Below are 21,677 nucleotides of genomic sequence, written 5' to 3'. Positions count from 1 at the left end.
TTTAATGTGCTAAGCTTATGAAGTAAATTTAATGTGGCAAATGAAATTTTTTAATGTGACCAAAAATAAAAATCAAAAGTACTTAATTAAATTTAAACTTTTTATGGGCCATAGGCCACATAAATTTTTTTTTTTTTTTAAATGTGAAAGCTCAAATTCCTCTTTTGATCTAATTGCTTAGCAATTTTAAAGTCACCAAACAATTTTTATTTTTTTTAGATTTTTAATATTTTTTGAATGTTTAAACCAAAATCAAAATAAAAAAAAATAAAAGGAAAGGAAATCAAAATAAAAATAAAAAAATCATAAGAAAAAATAAAAGATGTAAAAAATAAAATAAAATAAAATAAAATAAAATCAAAATAACAACTAAAATAAAAAATTCGAACTTAAGTGAATCTAACTAAAAGGAATGAAATCGGATTTTATAACCCTAAACCTAAGTCATGCAAAACATAAAACAAAATGAAGCAAGAAAAAAAAAGTGGAGTGTTGTTTGTTTGTAGGTCGACTTTGACGGCGGCGTATGGAGAGGGCAGCCATCGGAAGAGAGATGGCAAGTCGATGGAAGGGATAGCAACGAAGGAGAGGACGCTGGCAACAATAGAAAGGGATGCAGGTGGAGAGAAGGCGATCCACGCGCAGGTGGACAAGGAGAACGCGGAAGGGAAGAGCTCGAGGGAGCTGCGGATGGTAGAGATGAGGACCACACAGGTGATGGCTGCGGGTTGAGGTTGTAGTGGGCAAGGAGAATGGCGGATGGGAGAACGCGGAAGGGAAGAGAGGAGCTCGACGGTGGATGGAGAATGGATAGCGTTTGGAGCTGCAGGTTTGCAGGATGAGGGCAGTTGCGTCAAGGACTGCTTACAGATAGGAGGAGCGAGCTCGAGCAGTAGGGGTATGGCAACAAAATGAGGGGATTCAGAGGTCGAAGATGAGGAACAACAAATTCGAAATTTACAGCAGACAGTTGGAAAACCTCAGGCAGCAGAGGGAGATGAAGGTTGGAGTAATGGAGGGATAAGGGTTTTCTTAAAAAAAATAAAAATTGAAATTTGCAGAGAATCGAAAAACCTAGTCAGCAGATAGATGGTAGCCCAGAAACTCAATTTTTTTTTTCAGAAAATTTTGATTTAAAATGATGTATCCCTTTGCTTTAGATTGATCCCTGTAACCCTTTTAAAAATTTCTAGATCTAATAATTTTAAAACCCTTGGAATGTAAAAATTTGAACAATATCCATTCAAAGTGATGTGATATTGAGGCCAGATCTTACCCTCCAGGGCCTAGATCTGGCTTCAAACAGGAATTCTCCTTCAGATTTGTACCTATAATGACAAAAATGAAACACCCACAAACGATATATACAATGATGAAACCAAAAAACCAGTTAAATTACAATAATTACAAGCTGAAGGCTCTAAGTAGCCAGATCTATCATTATACTGCACATTTTTTTTTTTTTTTTTAAAGGTGCTAACTCGAAAGCCTTCGTGCATCACCAATAAAATCTTATGATAAGCCCGAAGCTAATTTAGCTGGGCTTTTCAGAAAATATGGATTGGAATTTCTCTGGGCCAACTGAAAATTTCTTTTAATGCCCGAGGATCTAAAATCAAGATTTCCTGCAAAATTCAATCCATCCATAAAAAATAGAGCGACAAAATAATAATAAAATTCAGACAAATAGAGATACTTGCTATTATGTTCAAAATTTAAATTATTATTCAAATCCCAGCGACTGAGCAAGATACCTGTACTTAAATCACTCTTCAGAAGCTACAATCAATGGCTTTAGAAAAAATTATGCATGAAAATAACACATTTTACAGTATCATGAAGAGTAACACCAACAGGATTCAACCCCAAAGTCTTTCTTTATTATCCATAAAAAAATTACACCAGAGCTTCTTATTAAGTTCCCAACTCAGAGATCGGATAGATCAACTGACAAATGACTTCCTATTTAAAGAAAAATCCTCCAACAACTAGTTCGAGTGATCCTCGTCAAAGCAATCTCGACCGTTGTTGAAGATTAAAATTTCTTTTAATCTCATCTGTCCAAATATTTAAATATTTGGGGAAATTCGAAATTTTTAATTAAATGCATTTTAATTAACTAAAAAAAAGAATTTTATATTTAATTTCCCCAAAAATTTGACTTTGAATTTGACTTAATCCCCAGGGATCAAAGGTTTAAAATTTAGCAAAATAATTAATTTATCTAGGACCTAGAATTAATTAAATTTCTGGCTTAGGATTTTAATTAATTTTTAGCCAGAAAATTTAATTAATCAACCTACGAGGGGATAAATTATTTTTCCAACTCTCAAGACACTTTACATCATGATTTTCATATTTTTTACATCATAAGGGGGAAAACCCATTTGTAATAGACCCTCACAGACCACCCATTTTTGCGACACAAATATAATCCTGCAGACCAAGTAATCTGTAATAAAATAATTTAACCAAATAGCTAGGATTATTGCCAAATTACTTTTACATAGACTCGATCTAGAACACTAGGACTCACCTAAGATCCTAGCCACAAAATCCATTCCAACTTTGGGGTAAGCCTGGAGGGGAAAACTCTGTCGACCATCCAAGAATGGATCGGTGAGACAAAAAACCTCCCAGAATGGGGATCATCACTAGAAAGGTAGGTTTACCTTGGTTGTTACATATATGGCATGGTTTTGCTGTGATTATTTACATCATGTACATGCAGGATGGGTTTACATTATAACATGATGATCAGGCTGATGATGATAATTGGATGGCATAGACACATTGATCAGGCGCTATCCCTTTTGCGAAAAAAGGGGGTGTACTGCTATGGGTCGTTGACACATAGTGGTCAACATCTGGCTCTACTTGGGGACACGTTGCTGCAGCGTAGGAATGTGAGAATCTAGAATCTGCATCCACACAATACACAAGATAAAATAAGTAGCATCCATCAAAAAATCATCATATAATATTAAACACATGAAAGATATAAGCTCTTCATTTATTAACTAGTCTAGTAACATGAAATCTGACATAACTACAAAGTGAAACGTTAAAATAAAAGGGTGTAGGGTTAGGAATACAATACAAATGATGCGCAGTGGCATCAAATGTCCTCTCTAAAGTACAATTTGAGCATTTGGTCATTCGTGGGTAAATCCAATGGTTCGCCTTCCAACGTGCTCAAATGGAATGAGTTGGGTCCAACAATGCCTCGAATGATGTATGGTCCCAGCCACAAATTGTCAAATTTGTTATGCTTTCCTGGTTTTTCATTCTTTCGATCCCACAACAAGACCATATCTCCAACCTGCGAGGATCTAAGACGAGATTTTTTGTCAAAGCTTTTCTTGATGTTAGATTGATTCTTATACATATTATCAAAAGCCTTCCTATGAGTTTCATCCAACTCTACAAGCTGATCAATTCTATTCTGGACAATAGTTTTATTGTTAGTAAAGTGCTGAAGGAGTTGGTAAGTTGGCAATTTAAGGTGCACTGGCAAAGTTGCATCCATGCCATAGATTAATTCAAAGGGACTTTTACCAATAGCTTTCTTTTTTGTTATCCTATTTGCCCACAAAGCATACTTGATTTTACTGTCCCAAGATCGCTTGTTATCTCCCTACTATTTTCTTGATAATGGTTATAAGATTTTTATTACTTGATTCAACCAAACCATTACCTTGAGGATAATAGTTAGATGAATGAGATAACACAATGCTGTACTTAAAACAGAATGATGAAAGTTCCATAGAACTGAAAGCCTTAGCATTGTTAGTAGTGATCTTGGCAGGGACACCAAATCTAGTAATTATTTGATTTTCAAGAAAGTCCATAATAACCTTTTCAGTGGCATTCTTAGCTAGAATGGCTTCTACCCATTTTGTAAAATAATCAGTAGCGGTCAAAATCCATGAGTAGCCATTGCTATAATTTTCATGGAATTTCCATATGAAGTCCAGACCTCAATGTTGAAAAGGAGCCTCAACAACCACAGGTTGAAGGGGCAGGGCAGCTAGCTTCTGCTTCCCAGTGAATAGTTGACAGGACTGACAACTTCTAACAAATTTGTGCACATCAGTAAAAATTGAAGGCCAGTAATATCCAACTTTAAGGATTTTGTGGGCGGTAGTTCTAACTTCTAACAAAATAACACCCTCCCCACAATCCAGAGTGAAACTTGGAAATCAACTTTTTAGACTCAATTTCATCAACACATCTAAGTATAATGCCCTTTGGATTTCGCCACCCAAGGCCATCCTTCACGAGTGTTAAGTTATGGTATGTTATAACAGTTTACTTCTTTTTCTTATTATATTCTACAGATTAGCAATCACATGTACATAAAGTAAAGTGCAGATAGAACATTAAACGATCGACATAAAACAAGCCAAGACAAGAGACACAAGATGTGGCGGCTAGCCAGGGACAAACCCCACAATGTGTGGGGAAACCCTTTGATCAAATCTTCTTTTATCTTCAATAATTCAGCAGAGAGAAATAGTACAATAAATCTGATTTATATCAGCAGTAGCAAACCCTAGATTAGCAGCATCAGCATTAGCGGCTTCATCATCAAACTAGGGCAGACGATATCTCACAAACCGACTGTTGGATTGGCTTGATTCCAACACCAAAAGTTGCGGCTTCCAGAGGAGGTTCAGATGAGGAGATCTTCTAGTCCACGCAGGTCAATCTTTACTTCCGCAGTTGCAGCTTCAATTTCAACAGTTTCTGGCTTCAAACTAGGGCAGTCGATATCTTGCAAACCGTTCGTCGGATTGACTTCATTCCACCACCAAAAGTTGTGGCTTTTAGAGGAGATCCAGATGGACCTACAACACAGTTCTAAGGAGAAGATTTGATGGTCAACGCTGGTCAAACTTTGGATTTGCAATTGCAGCTTCAGGTTCAACAGCGTCCGACTTCACTTGTGTGAGAGAGAGACCCTTTTCTGCGTAGTAGAGAAGAGACCCTTTTCTGCGCAGTAGAGAAGAGACTCATTTCTGCGCAGTAGAGAGAGAGATGTGATGAGGTGAGTGAGTCCAAATGAGGAAAAGTCCTCTTATATTTATACACAACGTTGGTGTTTGAATAGATGCGACTGTTGGGGTTCTGAGCCTACATGAGTTGTAGGTCGGCTTGATAATAATTCCATAATCAAAATAAATTCATATCTCCATGAATACTTATCGGAATCAGATGATCTTTATATCAATCCTACATCTCTCGGCGAGAGGAATCTAATAAAAATATTATCATCCATGAATAAGATGACCCACATGAAGTTTTTCCCTAGTTGCCAATTTTAACACACCTTCTCAACTAGGGAGAAATTCATCTGCAATCTGTCTATCGGTCGTTACTATTCATCCATCAAATGCACTGCCCTGTACAACCTGTCCCTTGCCCTGCTCTGCTCTATTCTGCCTGTTCTGCTTTGTCTTGTTTTGCCCTGTACTGATCTGTATTGTTTTGCTCTATTTTGCTCTGCTCTTGCATTGTTCTATTTTGCTCTGCTTTTGTCCGAATTATGAAGAAGAAGAAATGATCGAGGATGTATCATACTGACTCAAAGTCAGTCTCAGAGTATGTGCCACTGGTCCCAGACCAGTCTTAACCAATCCGAAGTCAGCGTCATAGTGAGTACAACTCCACTGGTCCTAGACCAGTATCATCCTCCACTGACTCAAAGTCAGTCTCAGAGTGTGTACCATTGGTCCCAGACCAGTCTCAATCGGCCCAAAGTCAGCTTCATAGTAAGTACCACTCCTACCACTGGTCCCAGACCAGTATCGCAGTCTCAGAGAGTGTACCACTGGTCCCAGACCAGTCTCAATCGACCCGAAGTCAGCGTCATAGTATGTACCACTCTCACTGGTCCCAGACCAGTACTGCACTGACACAAAGTCAGTCTCGGAGTATGTACCACTGGTCCCAGACCAGTCTCAACTGACCCGAAGTCAATGTCATAGTATGGTACAACTCCTACCACTGGTCCCAGACCAGTATCATTGATCCCAAATCAATGGAGGTCATCCTAGCGTAGGAAGTACGGTAGATACAACAATGCGTCCATCGGTACTACTATGGTCCCTAACTTCATTTCCCTGCTCATTTATCAGATGAGAGGTACTTACCATGAGTCCCAGACTGCATGGGTAGGATGCCTTGACAGGAGAACTAATCAATCATGTCCTCATAAGAGAATACATCAATCTTGCTACAATCGCCATGGAGAACACATCAATCCAGGCCGCCATGGAGAACACATCAATCCGGGCCTCACAAGAGAACACATCAATCCTGCTACAATCGCCATGGAGAACACATCAATCCAAGCCTCACAGGAGAACACATCAATCCTGCTACAATGTCACCACGGGGTGTACATGTATACCACCAGGGGATAGTGAACCATCCTCCAAGAAGCACCCCGCACACCCCTGGAGATCCCAGAGCTCAATGCATGATACATGACCCTCATCGGAGGGTATTTGAACAACTCCAAGTTGTTCTCGGAAAGTTAGAAATTTTACTTTCCCAAGGGGTTTTGTCAGAATGTCAGTGACCTGTTCATCTGTACTGATATGTTGGAGCCTTATAGCTCCCCGTTGCACCATATCTCGAATATAGTGGTATCTGATATCGATATGCTTGGAGTGATCATGAAATACATGATTCTTTGACAAACGAATCCCACTCTGCTTGTCACATAGGATCACGGTGGTATCCAATGTAAATCCAAACAGCTCACTGAAGAGCTTTCGCAACCAAACTGCCTCACAGGAAGCCATGCTGGCAGCAATATACTCTGCTTCGACGGTGCTCAAGGCCATCGACTTCTGCTTCCTGCTCATCCAGGATATCGAAGCAGATCCCAAGGAGAAACAACACCCGGAAGTGCTCTTACGGTCCTCCACATTGCCTGCCCAGTCAACATCTGTGTATCCAAATAGTCTCACATCTCCGGCAGTGTATCTTAACCCATAAGTGATAGTGCCACGAAGATATCTCAGCAGATTCTTGGCACCAATCCAATGTATGTGGTGGGGTTCAACCATATGTTGACTCAACGTGTTGACTGCGAAGCATATATCTGGACGGAGTTCACTAAGAACATTAATGCTCGGACGAGTTGCTGATACTGGGTAGCATTTTGTAAAGCAGGTCTAGCAGCACTACCGCTTAACTTCTTGAAGTCAAGCTCCATCGGGGTAGTTACAGGCTTGCGGTCCACCATACCGAATCTTTCTAATATCTTCACCACATATTTTCCTTGAGATAGGAAAGTTTCTCCTGACTTCTGCCACACTTTAAGTCCTAGGAAATAGTGCATCAGTCCTAGGTCCTTCATTTCAAATTCAGAAACCAACTCCCTCTTACATTTGAGAATGAGAGGGTCTGCACCTGTTAGAAAGAGGTCATCCACATACAACACCAGTATGAGAGGTTTATCATCTTCAACCTTAAAGTAAAGGTTAGGATTGGCTTCACTCCTAGTGAATCCCAGCTTCATCAAGTAGCTGTCGATCCTCTCATACCATGCTCGGGGTGCTTGCTTCAGCCCATAGAGAGCCTTCTTCAACCTGCATACATGAGATTTCCGATCATAAATTTCAAATCCTTCGGGTTGCTCCACGTAGACCTCTTCTTTGATTGAGCCGTGCAAGAACGTAGTCTTGACATCCATCTGATGTAGGTTCCATCCTTGTGAAGCGGCAAGGGCTATGATCGAGCGGATGGTCGTATATCTGGCAACAGGTGCAAATATCTCATCATAGTCTATACCTTCCTTCTGGGAGAAACCACGAGCAACAAAACGAGCCTTATACTTTTTCGTACTTCCATTTGCTGCATGCTTTATCTTGTAAAGCCATTTGGAAGTAACAACTGTCTTGTCCTGGGGTCTGGGAACTACTTCCCAGACATCATTCTTCATGATAGACTCATATTCTTCGGTCATAGCATCCTTCCATACTTGATGTTTGAATGATGAAGGCTCATTTTGTATGATCGTGCTCATGATGGTCAGGTATCCCTGATACCTATTAGGTTTCTTACTTTCTCGAAAGGTTCCTCAGGGTGCAGCATGTCCTTCAGCATCATCAAGTAGCCCCCTAAGCCATGAAGGCCTCTTCCTAGAAGAGGAAGGCTCATGTGGAGGAGTATCAATCGGATCCATGGGTTCTTCTACATCAGGCATTGATTCATCATCCTTTACTTTCGGTTCCCTGGGGTCGGCTTCTTGAGAGCTCCTCAACGTCGGAAGATTGTTCACCTTGCTGAGAGCCATATCTTCGTCAAAGGTGACATCATGACTAATTACGACTTCCCTTTGACCGGCGACATAGATTCTATAGCCTTTAGTATTTTCACTATAGCCCACGAAAATTCCCTTCTTTCCAGATGCACCCAATTTATTTCTTTTCTCTTTCGGCACATGAAAATATACAGGGCTTCCAAAAATTCTAAAATGAGAAACATTAGGTTTCTTACCGGTGAACTTTTCTTTAGGAGTCTTGGAACCCAATGCTTGATGAGGGCATCGATTTTGTACATATACGGCAGTGTTTGCAGCTTCAGCCCATAGAAACTTTAGAAGTCTTTGATCATGTAGCATGGCCCGGACCACTTCCATAATTGTGCGGTTCTTCCTTTCTGCCACACCATTCTATTCAGGAGTATATGGTGTAGTAGTCTCCCTCTTGATGCCAGCCTCTTTACAAAAATCATAGAACTCATTAGATTCATATTCAGTCCCATTATCAGTTCTTAAGATCTTGATCTTCTTTTCGGTTTGATTCTTGGTTAGGGCTTTGAAGTGTCGAAACCAAGAGAACACTTCATCCTTCTTTTTCAAGAAGTATATCCAGGTCTTTCGAGAATAGTCATCAGTAAAAGTGAGATAATATGAATATCCTCCCAAGGAGTTCACAGGCATCATACCAGATATGTCTGAGTGAATTAGTTGTAATATATCAAAGGTCTTGCTTTGACTTGAAGGGAATGGTTCCCTTTTGAGCTTTCTTTCGGCACATCCCGGACATACACCTTCTTTCTCTACTTGGAATTCTGGCATCCCTGTTACCATTTGTCTTACATCTGGTAGAGCTTTGTAATGAAGGTGGGCAAACCTCTGATGCCAAAGTTCAGACTGAAGAGTTGTGTCACAAGACATGACACCTAGCGGACTTCCACCGACTTGATATAAAGAATCAACTCGAAACCCAGGAGTGAAAGCATCTTTAACATTATTTTTCCATATACGTACCTTGCCATCGCTAAAGGTTACCTTGTAGCCTTTGTCTTCCATTGCCAAGATGGATACCAGGTTCTTTTTGAGATCAGGTACATATAATACATCTTGTAAGTGAATCGTATTACCTTGATTCAATTTGAGAGAAACATTGCCTACACCTTTCACGAGGTATTTCATGTCATCTCCAAGGACAATTTCCAGGTTAGTTTCTTTCTCTACCAGATTATGGAGTACTTCTTTGTAACCAGTGAAGTGTCTTGAGGCACCACTATCAATGAGCCAAATTCCCATTGAGTCCGAAGGAGCGGAGGTAGATAGAGCAGCTGGTAGATAATATTCAGCTTGCTTATTGTCAACAGTGTTAGATTCATACTTGGAATTTCTAGCCTTCTTGAATGGTTGCCCTCTTCCTTGATTTCCAACATTCCTTTTACCTTTGCTGTTGAATTTTCCATTCCTTCGATTACCATGAGAGGGATTTTGATCATCGTCACGGTGAGAGTCCTTTCTATCAGGGCATTCCCTTGCATAGTGACCTGCTTTATTGCAAATGAAACATCGTCCTTTTCTTCCACCCTTAGATCCAGCGTTTCTTTTCGATTTAGACCTAGATTTATTTCTTTTCTTAGCATGAGAAGAAAAAGCAGCAGGAGGACCTTTAGGCAAGGGAATTTCTTGCTCTTCTACCCTTGTTTCTTCTTGAATGCATCTAGCCATTAATTCCTTGAAACCAGGAATTACATTATTGTTTAGAAGAGTAGTCCTGAACACATACCATTCGGATGGTAATCCTCCAAGAGTTGTGAGTGCCATTTCTCTGTCAGTAATAGTCTCCCCAATAGATAGGAGATTGTTCTTGATCTTAGTGATTCTTAAGAAGTATGCTTGCGTACTCTCATCTTTACCCTTCTTGATTTCCCTCAGCTTATTTCTAAGAAACAAAACTTGATTTGCATCATTAACTTTAAATAAACTCACCAGTCTATCGTAGATTTCCTTGGAGGTGTCTAGATCAGAGATGTAGGCCACCGAGTGCTTGTCAATAGAATCTTCTTTGCTTTAATTTCTCCAATCTTCCATTTGTTCCTGGTAGCAGGAGGGCATTTGATGGAGGCTCAACAATATTGTCTCTCACATGATCCAACACTCCTTGATCCTCAAGGGTTAGATCGATAGACATCTTCCATCCGTGATAGTCAGCTTTTTCACGGAGCTTGTCTTCGGCAGGAAAGAGTGTTGAGGACCCCATCGTTCTTTTAGGATAGCTTTGCCAATCTTCTCTTCGGTTATTGCTCTTGCTCTTGCTTGGGCTTTGTCTTCACCTCAACTTTGAAACCATGTTAAGTTATGGTATGTTCTATGCTTATAACAATTTACTTCTTTTTCTTATTATATTCCACAGATTAGCAATCACATGTACATAAAGTAAAGTGAAAATAGAACATTAAACGATCGACAGAAAACAAGCCAAGACAAGAGACACAAGATGTGGCGGCTAGCCAGGGACAAACCCCACAATGTGTGGGGAAACCCTTTGATCAAATCTTCTTTTATCTTCAATAATTCAGCAGAGAGAAATAGTACAATAAATCTGATTTATATTAGCAGTAGCAAACCCTAGATCAGCAGCATCAACATTAGCGGTTTCATCATCAAACTAGGCAGACGATATCTCACAAACCGACCGTCGGATCGGCTTGATTCCACCACCAAAAGTTGCGGCTTCCAGAGGAGGTTCAGATGAACCTACAACGCAGTTCAAATGAGGAGATCTTCTAGTCCACGCAGGTCAATCTTTACTTCTGCAGTTGTAGCTTCAGTTTCGGCAGTTTTCGGTTTCAAACTAAGGCAGTCGATATCTTGCAAACCGTCCATCGGATTGACTTCATTCCACCACCAAAAGTTGCGGCTTTCAGAGGAGATCCAGATGGACCTACAACGCAGTTCTAAGGAGGAGATTTGATGGTCAACGCTAGTCAAACTTTGGATCTGCAGTTGCAGCTTCAGGTTCAACAACTTCTGGCTTCACATGTGTGAGAGAGAGACCCTTTTCTGCACAGTAGAGAAGAGACTCATTTCTGCGTAGTAGAGAGAGAGAGATGTGATGAGATGAGTGAGTCCAAATGAGGAAAAGGCCTCTTATATTTATACACAACGTTGGTGTTTGAATAGATGCGATTGTTGGCTTCTGAGCCTACATGAGTTGTAGGTCGCCTTGATAATAATTCCATAATCTAAATAAATTCATATCTCCATGAATACTTATCGGAATCGGATGATCTTTATATCAATCCTACACCTCTCGACGAGAGGAATCTAATAAAAATATTATCAGCCATGAATAAGATGACCCACAGGAAGTTTTGCCCTAGTTGCCAATTTTAACAATGAGGCAATACTTAGAAGCCTTTAATCTAAGTGCCCTTCTTTTATGAGCAACTAAATGGTTAGGACATGTAAGATTCAATAGGTAATATATAATATCCTTGTACCATTCATGCTCTCCTAACCTTTGCAGCTCAAGTGAAGATGAATCGTTAAGACAAATCAAACCAAGAGCTTTTTCGTTATTTTTAGTTAACATCTCGGCTAAACCTTGACCCTTAACCAGCTTGGTGGGTTTAATTTCCAAATCATATTCTTGAATTTTCGTTACCCACCTAGCATGGGTCCCTAAGCAATCAATTTGAGTTAATATATCTTTGACAATGGAATGTGGGACGAAAGCTATGACTTTGGAATATCCCACATATGTCCTGAAATGCTTAAGAGATTTAACTAAGGCATAAGCTTGCTTTTCCATGGTAGTGTAATTAAACTCAGAATTTTGGAGCGCTCTACTCATGAAAGCAATAGGCTGTTCTTGCCCATCTTTATTTTTCTGAAGTAAGACACCAACAATGGTATCCTCAGAAGCAAAAGAGAAAATCATGAAATCCTTGGAATAATCGGGACTGATTAAAACAAGAGCTTTGGCTATAACATTCTTTATTTCTTGAAAAGCCTTTCTACTGTCTTCTTTCCACAGAAAATTTGTGTCTTTTTTCAAAAGACTTTGAATAGGCTTTGCTAATTCTGCGTAATTCAGAATAAATCTTCTAAGGAAATTTATCTTTCCTAAGGACTGGAGGGATTTTAGGCTATGGGGTAGAGGAATCTTTTGAATTGCCTCAACCCTTTCAGGATCAATCTTGATCACATCCTTTGAAATAATGTGACCAAGTAACTTCCCTTCAATTACCCCAAAGATAGATTTAGTTGGATTTAAGGAAATGCCAAACTCCCTACATTTGTCAAAAACTTGCCTAAGATGACTTATATGATCAATACAATTTTTAGAAAAAACAGTAAGGTCATCTTGATATATTTCAATGAATTTTCCAATTAAACCCTTAAAAGCATAGTCCATAGCCCTTTGGAAAGTAGCCCAACATTCGTTAAATTGAAAGGCATTCTTATGTATTCAAATGTTCCCCATGGTGTGCTGAGAGTTGTTTTATGTTTATCCTCCATTTTTACCTAGACTTGATTATACCCGGAAAAACCATCTAATAATGACATCATCCCTGATCTCGTCACTCTTTGCAACATGGTCTCCATATTAGGCAAAGGGTAATTATCCTTTTTACAAGTTAAAATAAGGTTTCTGAAATCGACACACAATCTGATTGTACCGTTTTTTTCTTAACGATCACCAAATTTGAGCACCATGTAGAATGCCTAGTTTGAGCAATAATGCCAGCAGCAAGCATATTTGTGAGTTCCTTTTGGACTAAGGGAGCCAATTTAGGATTTATTTGTCTAAGTTTCTGACGAAATGGCTTAGCATTTTCATCTTTTAAGGGAATAGTATGTTCCATAACATCTTCCCTATAGCCTTTTAATTCATCATAAGAAAAAGCTAAAACATCCCTATACTCGTGAAGTAAATTTATTAATTTCTTTCTTTCATCATCATTAGTACCTTTACCAATTTTAATAATTCTAGGATCTTTAGATGTACCAATGTTTACTTCAACAAACTCTCTAGGATCAATTTTATTTTCCTCTTTCTTCTTAACAACATCATGTCGATCAAAGTGTTGCTCAAGAGCAACAACATTCCGAGGAGTAGGATTTAAAATATCTTCATCGTTATTAGGTCCATCCTCCTTATAATTTACTTGAAAACCCTGAAACTCATCCAAATTGTCTAAGAAGCGAATAATTTGTCTTTCATCATCAAAGACCTGCCAATGCTCAGAATTATCTGGGACAAAAGGTCTAAAAACAATTTCCATCTTAATTTTATCTTCGATTAAATTATCAAATAATTGCATGGTGGAAGCAACAACAACTAACTCATCGGCCAAACTATTTTGCTCCCTTGGGATAACTTCAAGGTTAATGGCATCAAAATACTCCATGGTATCCCACACAACATTTCTATAATTTTTTAATCTATTATTTTTGCATGTAAATTTATTTTTAATTTGCATGAAAACTAAATCCGAATCACCCTTGATACTTAGCAATTTAACTTTCAAAGCTTTTGCCAATTCAATACCCAACAACAAGGCTTCATATTCAACCACATTGTTGGTTGCTTCAAATTCTAACCGATAGGCAAATTTGAAAATATGACCAAGGGGAGATTTTAAGACAATTCCCACACCTTTACCATGCCTAGATGCTGCACTATCAAAGTATAAATACCAAACCTTATCTTTTAAATTACCCACTTTTTCTTCAACCTTGGCCTCCAAGGGAATGATAGAATTAGACAGGATAGCATGATTCCTTAGGCTAGGTTGTTCACTTATGATTTCATTGTGGGGACTTTTAGGATCTTCCACATGGAATCTCCTTTTAGGCTCTCTGTTTAATTTAAGATATCTTTGACCATTAGGGGAAGGCATCATAGCATATGACTAGTTCATTTGTATGCTTCCTCCTAAATCAGAGGCCCATTTCCTAGGAAACAACATACCCCAAGCATCAGGCACATCAACCACAACTATGTCCATGACAATCATGATATCAGGGTAGACAGACAGATGGACTCGTAAGTCCTTGATCAACCCATGAACTTTAATTTTCTTCGAATCCATGGCACATATGTTATAGTAAGGCCTAGATATCCTTAAGTTAAGCTGTTCCATGACTCTCTTAGTCATCACACAAGTGGAAGCACCAGAGTCAAGCATGCAGTTATATAAGCGATAATTGTTCACAAGCAAAGTAATGAAGAACGAAGAGTGTTCTTTATTATCAGAATCCATACTCTGCAAGTATATGGGAGCATCTTGATAGAAAGCCTCAGGAGGTTCCTCTTGAGTTGCATTTACCTGGGTGCTACTAATAGCATTCAATAACTTAGTCCTTTGGGAGGGGATCTTTACTATTTCGGTGACAGGGACCAAAACTTTAGAGTTATTAAACCAACCTCCTAAATCAATATTCATTCCAGAAGCTGATCCAAAGTTAAGACTTCGAGAATTAACCGGATTATCATTTTGATTTCTCCTTTGATAAGTTAACCCCTTGTCCTTAGCGATTTCAAGGACTCGCTCAGGCGGAGGTTTCTCACCAAAGAGTTTAACTAAGACATCAATTTCTTGACCAAAATTATTGATACTATATGAAGATGTGAAAGGTTTGACAGATTGACTATTTCCCTTGACCTCTTCCCAATTTTCTTACAACAAACGATATTCTTTACCAACTACATTTATCTGGTTGTTTGTCCCAAGCATCTCATGATGCATGATTCTTTTGATAACAGGACAAGTGGCTTCTTCATGAAGCTCGTCACATGCTCTACAATAAGGAGGGGTCTCCTCCACAAGATTATTCGTTTCAAGAGGGTGAGGAGGCCTCTGCTCACTAGATTGACCTTTCTTCTGCGAATTATTTCGATTATTATTATTGTTATTCTGACCCATAGGTTGATGATTTTGTATTTGAGATCTTCCATTTGAATCAACCTAGACTGTATCGTAGTTATTTCTTTAGCATGATCAACAATCATCCTAGCTTGATTTAACTCCATATTTTCCAAATTCTTAAGCAATTTTTGCATTGGTTCTTCTTTGGATTCCTTTTCTTTTCCTTTAGGTTCTTTATTTAAAAACAGTTCTATCAAACCTAGGAATTTTAGATTTGCCAGAAGCCTTCTTATTGTTTTCCAGCTGTGATTTGACAAGCCTTGTAGTCACCAGGCTTGGTTCTTCTTAGCTCATAAGAAGTGTCATGATTGAAAGCATTGAGATAATATTCTAGAAGCATTTTCTTAGTTGGTTTGTAATCAATAGATATTTCTTCAAGCATACCATTAAACCTTTTATTAAATTCTTCACATGTCTCATTTTCTTTCTTTTTAATGATGCTAATGGCTTTTGCTAAAAATCGATCTTCTTTCTTATCACCAAATTTCTCTCCAAAAGCATTAGGGAGGGAATAAATGAATTAATGCTATGATAAGGCCTATCCCTAAACCAATCCATAACATCCTGCTCAAGGGTCAAGACGAAGCATTTCATTTGCACATCCTCATAATTATGAGCATTAGCGAATTTAGCCCACCAAGTCTAAAAAGCATATAAATGATTTTTAATAGTGATTGCATTATTTCCTTGGAAAGCGGGTAACTTGTCTAGACCATTATTAGGAAGGTTATGGGGATAACCCTAGATGTTAGCAAAGTTAAGAGGCTCATAGATATCCATGATGTCTGGAACGAGAGGATTCAAGAAGAGTGAATGGATGTTGCAGAGAGCTTCCTTGCAGAGATTGTCAAGGAGTGTACTAGAAGAGAGCTTGTGTAATCTAGCTCTGAGAGCTCTTTCAGGATCCAGAGCTGGATTAGCCAAGCTGCTTGGGTTCCTACTAGTACATGCCCCTGTAGAAGATGAAGGAAGTGGAGCCACCACCCGGACATAAATCTAACTTAGACACATAAGATGATATGATGAAAATGAGATGAAGATGAAATGAGGAGATGAAAGGATCAAATGATGAGAAGAATTTGAGAGGACCAAGGACAAAAACACTGTCCCCGACAATGGCGCCAAAAAATGTTGTCGCACAAAGTGTCTAGGCACCGCGACAATGCTCAGAGTAAGGGTTGTCACTCTAATCCTTACTCCATTTAGACTCTCTCCTAGACAAGTCAAGGGGGGTAGTCCCTGGGGTGAATGAATGAGGATAATCTGTGAAACACAGGGTCTCGGAGATTTAAAGATGGGCAACTTGACGAATGTAAACGAGTCCTGGTTAATTGAGATGGATAGATTTAATAAAATAAGACGCAATCACAAGATAAAAATGATTTTAGACCAGTGCCTTGTATTCAATTAACCATAAACTAGATAAAAACAAGTTATCTAGAGCAGTTTATAAATGTGGCAAAAGTGACGATCATGAATGATTAAATGTAAACGCCCAAAACTTAATCTTGCAATATTTTCTAGCAATTAAATATTGTGAAGAATTTAACTGCTAAGCAATGATCCTAGATCTAGAATTTATCTTTCTCATATAGTCAATCTTTAGATATGATTTTAAAACATTAAACGCACTTGACAATAGAGAAATCACTACCACAAAAGTTAAAATTTTACACTCAAAAAGACACCAAGGAACTTTAGGCTTAGAATTTAATTATTCCTTAGGTAAATTTTTAATGTGACCAAAAATAAAAATCAAAAGTACTTAATTAAATTTAAATTTTTTATGGGCCGTAGGCTACATAAAAATTTAAAATTTTTTAAATGTGAAAGCTCAAATTCCCCTTTTGATTTAATTCCTTACCAATTCTAAAGTCACCACAATTTTTAAATTTTTTAGATTTTGAATGTTTTTTTTAAATGTTTAAAGCAAAATAAAAAAAAAGAAAAAGGAAAGGAAATCAAAATCAAAATAAAAAAATCATAAGAAAAAATAAAAAATGTAAAAAAAACAAATAAAATAAAATCAAAATAACAACTAAAATAAAAAATCCGAACTTTAAGTGAATCTAACTAAAAAAATGAAATAGGATTTTATAACCCTAAACCTAAGCCATGCAAAACATAAAACAAAATGAAGCAAGAAAAAAAAGTCGAGTGTTGTATGTTTGCAGGTCGACTTTGATGGCAACGTATGGAGAGGGCAGCCATCAAAAGAGAGATGGCGAGTCGATGAAAGGGATAGCAGCAAAGGAAAGGACGTTGGCAACAACAAAAAGGGACACAGGTGGAGACGAGGAGGATCCACGCGCAAGTGGACAAGGAGAATGCGGAAGGGAAGAGCTCGAGGGAGCTGCGGATGGCAAAGATGAGGACCATGCAGGTGATGGCCGCAGGTTGAGGTTGGAACGGGCAGGGAGAATGGCGGATGGGAGAACATGGAAGGGAAGAGAGGAGCTCAACGATAGATGGAGAATGGACAACGTTTGGAGTTGCAGGTTTGCAAGATGAGGGAAGCTGTGTCAAGGACTGCTTACGAACAAAGGAGTGAGCTCGGGCAACAGGGGTATGGCAGCAGAATGAGGGGATTCAGAGGTCGAAGATGAGGAACAACAAACAGTTGGAAAACCTCAGGCAACAGAAGAAGATGAAGGTTGGGGTAATGGAGGGATAAGGGTTTTCTTAAAAAAATTCGAAGTTTGTAGAGAATCGAAAAACCCAATCAGCAGATAAATGGTAGCCCAAAACTCAAATATTTTTTTTATTTTTTATTTTGTTTGTTTGTTTGTTTGTTTTTTATTTTTTTTATTTTTATTTTGTTTGTTTGTTTTTTTTATTTTGTTTGTTTTGTTTTGTTTTGTTTTTTGTTTTTTTGTTTTTTGTTTTTTTTTTTTCAGAAAATTTAGATTTAAAATGATGTATCCCTTTGCTTTAGATTGATCCCTGAAACCCTTTTAAAAATTTCTTGACCTAAGAATTTTAAAACCCTTGGACTGCAAAAATTTGAACAATATCCCTGCAAAGTGATATTGAAGCCAAATCTTACCCTCCAGGGCCTAGATCTGGCTTCAAACAGGAATTCTCCTGGCTTCAAATAGGAATTCTCCTTCAGATCTGTACCTGTAATGACAAAAACGAAGTACCCAGAAATGATATATACAATGATGAAAGTTTGAAACCAAAAAACCAGTGAAATTACAATAATTACAAGCTGAAGGCTCCAAGTAATCAGATCTATCATTATACTACACATAAATTAAAATATATATATTTTTTAATTTTAAAGGAGGTGCTAACTTGAAACCCTTCCTGCATCACCAACAAAATTCTATGATAAGCCCAAAGCTAATTTAGCTGGGTTCTTCAAAAAATACACATCAGGAGTTGGCTGGTCCCACTGAAAACTTCCTCTAACGCCCGAAGATCTAAAATATGTACTATAGTTATAATTTTGTGTTTCATATTTTGTATTTCATCTATATCATTGTAAATATTTCATACATGATTTGGGAAAAGAGGATCACTCCACCTAACTTTTCACCAAGTGCACTTGCCATGATTTTGTACTCAATTCCTATATATATATATAGTTAATCTTCTTTTGTATTTGCATTCTTCTTTCTTTGTGTATGTGAGTATGTAAATTGCTGTCCAACTGTGTTCATCACAGTTGAATATTGTCAATTTAATCTTGGATTGATCTGCTTTGTATTTTGTCGTATCAAATAAAATGCTTTTTGAGTATTGACATATGCAATTCATGTTTCAATTTGATTATTTTCTATGTAACCTTTCTATTGCCTTGACTTTTATCTTTAAAAGCTAGGTAAAAGGACTTGGCATTTTAAATTTAGTCTCAAGAGAAGTATTATATTTGGGAATTAGCGATGTTAACATTTCATTGTGGTGTAAATTGCTGTCCAACTGTGTTCATCACAGTTTAATATTGTCAATCTAATCTTGGATTGATCTGCTTTGTGTTTTATCGTATCAAATAAAATGATTTTTGAGTATTTACATATGCAATTCATGTTTCAATTTTATTATTTTCTATGTAACCTTTCTATTGCCTTGACTTTTATCTTTAGAAATCTAGGGAAAAGGACTTGGGATTTTTAATTTTAGCCTCAAGAGAAGTATTATATTTGGGAACTAGCGATGTAAACATTTCATTGTGGTCTTTCTTGCAGTGCATGAATGCTGTTGATGCTTAATTAAAGCTGTAAACAATGGATCAAGCAGAAAGCAAGGTGGAGATAGATGCAGGTACATGCATTACTTTTGATGTAATTATTAGCTTGTTATGATAGGCTTTATTTTTAACATTATTTTTCTCTTCCATGTTTAAGACTCAATGTTTTTAATTTCTAATCAGATTTAGAGGGCCATGCTTCATTCATCAGAGTCTTCGTAACTATAAATGTTTACTTTTTGAAGGCTCTATGATGATTGTTAGTCTTCCATCAGTGGCTCGAAGAAGATATATTGCATACCTATTATTGTCTCAAACATGTGGACACTTGAACTCAAATGCTACAGCAACAATATGAGCTGAATTATTGCAGTACTTTCCATGAGCAAGAAGTTGCACACCATAATGTCATGCTAGAGGGACATGTGATGTTTCTTTCTAATTAATTGCCCTAGGGAGGACGAAGTAGCCTATCCAATCTCATAGGATATAGTCAATGATAAAGGAGAAAGCCCATTATCCAATGCTTTTAGGGCAACATTGGGTAATTGGGGCAAATATTGTTAAGGAAATTGAATTGGGGTCAAATGGAGGGAAACTTGTAACCTTCTCACACTAAAATAAGAAGGGACCCCATAAGGAATCTATAAGTAAGAGAGAGATGAAATTTTTTCATCATTATCTTTTGGTTGGATATCTCTGTTTTTGAGTTGAGGCTGAGTGTTTTAAGACCCCTTCTTCTTTTGATTAGCTTTTGTGGAGACGATCCCACCCTACCTGTTCTTCTCTATTATCTCTAAACTGTTTGGCATAATTCTCTGAGGTATTTTTTTCATCTCATTGTGTCAAGCACAAAAAGTTCCATGGATTAAGTAGGAGGCTGTTTAAGTCATATTACCTGTAAGATACCCCCTTGGGATACCTCAAAATTTCCCACAAGTTTTTCTGAGTTTTGTTGGGTTTGTCAGTGAGGAGTTTTGTCAAACAGTTGTCAAGACTTGGCTGTAGGTGCACTTCTGCAATTTAATTCAATGGGAATAAACACAGTAGCACAATTTCTCTATGAAAATGCCACAACCTAGGCAAATATAATTTTATTTCAGTTTATGAAGGGGTATATACTGCTGATATACATTTTCTCCACAATAATACAAGAGATAAGGAGAGAAAACCAATATACTGATAGTTAATATGTGGCTGTTACAAAGCCTAGAAGATACCAACAATGTAGTGTTGGCATTGTTGTCATTGATGGCAAAGGACCAACAAAAGAGCAACAAGGTATAATTGTTATATCTAAGTGTAATGATATGTTTGTGTTGCTTGGTATGTGTGATATGTTGCAAGATATCTTGCAGAGGGATATGTTGTTGAGCTATAGTTATTGATGTATGATGTTGATGCTTGGTATGGCTTGATGCATTATGGTTCTATGAGATGCATTATGTAGCAGAGATCAGTGTTGAAGAGGTGCAAGGCAAGGCAATGAGAATGCAAGACAAAGTTGTGATGCAAGGCAATGTTGGCATGTAGAAGACTTGAGGCAGATGACAAAGGCAAGACTTAGAAAGTGAAGGACTAAGGTATGAAGAATGTTGTGATGCAAAGTGATGATTGACAGAGATATGTTGCAGAACATAAATGTCTTCCAAGCATAACAGAACATAAGTGTTGACTGCAAAACATGCCTAGATCTGCTACAAGTTCTTATGACTGTAACACACCTTCTGCTCTCAGAAAAGGCATTACAACGCTGATCATTCACTGTTTACATTGCGTTGCCCTAGAAAATAACACACTCTATCTTCAGAGAACCTGCATTACAGAGTGTTTGCTTATTCATTTGAGCCCTCACTCACGCGCTCATTAATGCTGACTTATGTTATCTTGGTTTTGACTAGTATAAGGTTTATTTGTCTTGACTTATGCTTCAATTTGAGATTGAATACTTGGAAACGGAGAGACAACCAAGAATGCAAAGAGGCAAAGCCATTCACTTCAGATTCCTTGATGGAAGACTAAAAGTCAGAATCTTTGTTTATAAAAGACGTGATTTTGGAAGGATAGTGTGGTTAGAGAGTTAGAGAATGTGAGAGATGATTGAGTTATTGTTCATTAGTTACCTGGCACATATAGAGCAAATGTGAAGCAGATTTGAGGAGAAGAAGAAGCAGAGACAGAGATGGAGGTATGCAGAGTTATAGACCAGGTAAACCAACATATTGTTTCTTGTATGTATCAGGGGATTGTAGTCTCCTTTCAAGTTGTAGCTTGATAAAGA

At 37.9% G+C, this 21,677-nt stretch overlaps 1 protein-coding gene across 2 annotated transcripts in view; it reads left to right on the top strand.

Moving 5' to 3' along the window:
- The window catches only part of LOC149264903 (uncharacterized), an 86,250-nt gene that overhangs the window by 19,722 nt on the left and 44,851 nt on the right, over positions 1-21,677 (top strand). Inside the window, exons 1-2 of one of the 2 annotated variants that reach the window (XM_089429032.1) lie at positions 17,722-17,857; positions 19,395-19,470. In XM_089429032.1, the coding sequence (XP_089285158.1) occupies positions 19,434-19,470 (37 nt within the window). In that variant the 5' untranslated portion in view covers positions 17,722-17,857; positions 19,395-19,433. Of the gene's footprint in view, positions 1-17,721; positions 17,858-19,394; positions 19,471-21,677 lie in introns of those variants that run through there. The other variant, XM_089429031.1, reaches the window with a different exon arrangement.

Source organism: Pinus tabuliformis, chromosome 6 (assembly GCF_031772625.1).
Source record: "Pinus tabuliformis cultivar Carrire ecotype Pingquan chromosome 6, CPIR1, whole genome shotgun sequence".
Classification (NCBI taxonomy): Eukaryota; Viridiplantae; Streptophyta; class Pinopsida; order Pinales; family Pinaceae; genus Pinus; species Pinus tabuliformis.
The sequence above is the reverse complement of the archived record's forward strand: the minus strand, read 5'-3'. Positions and strand labels throughout refer to the sequence as shown.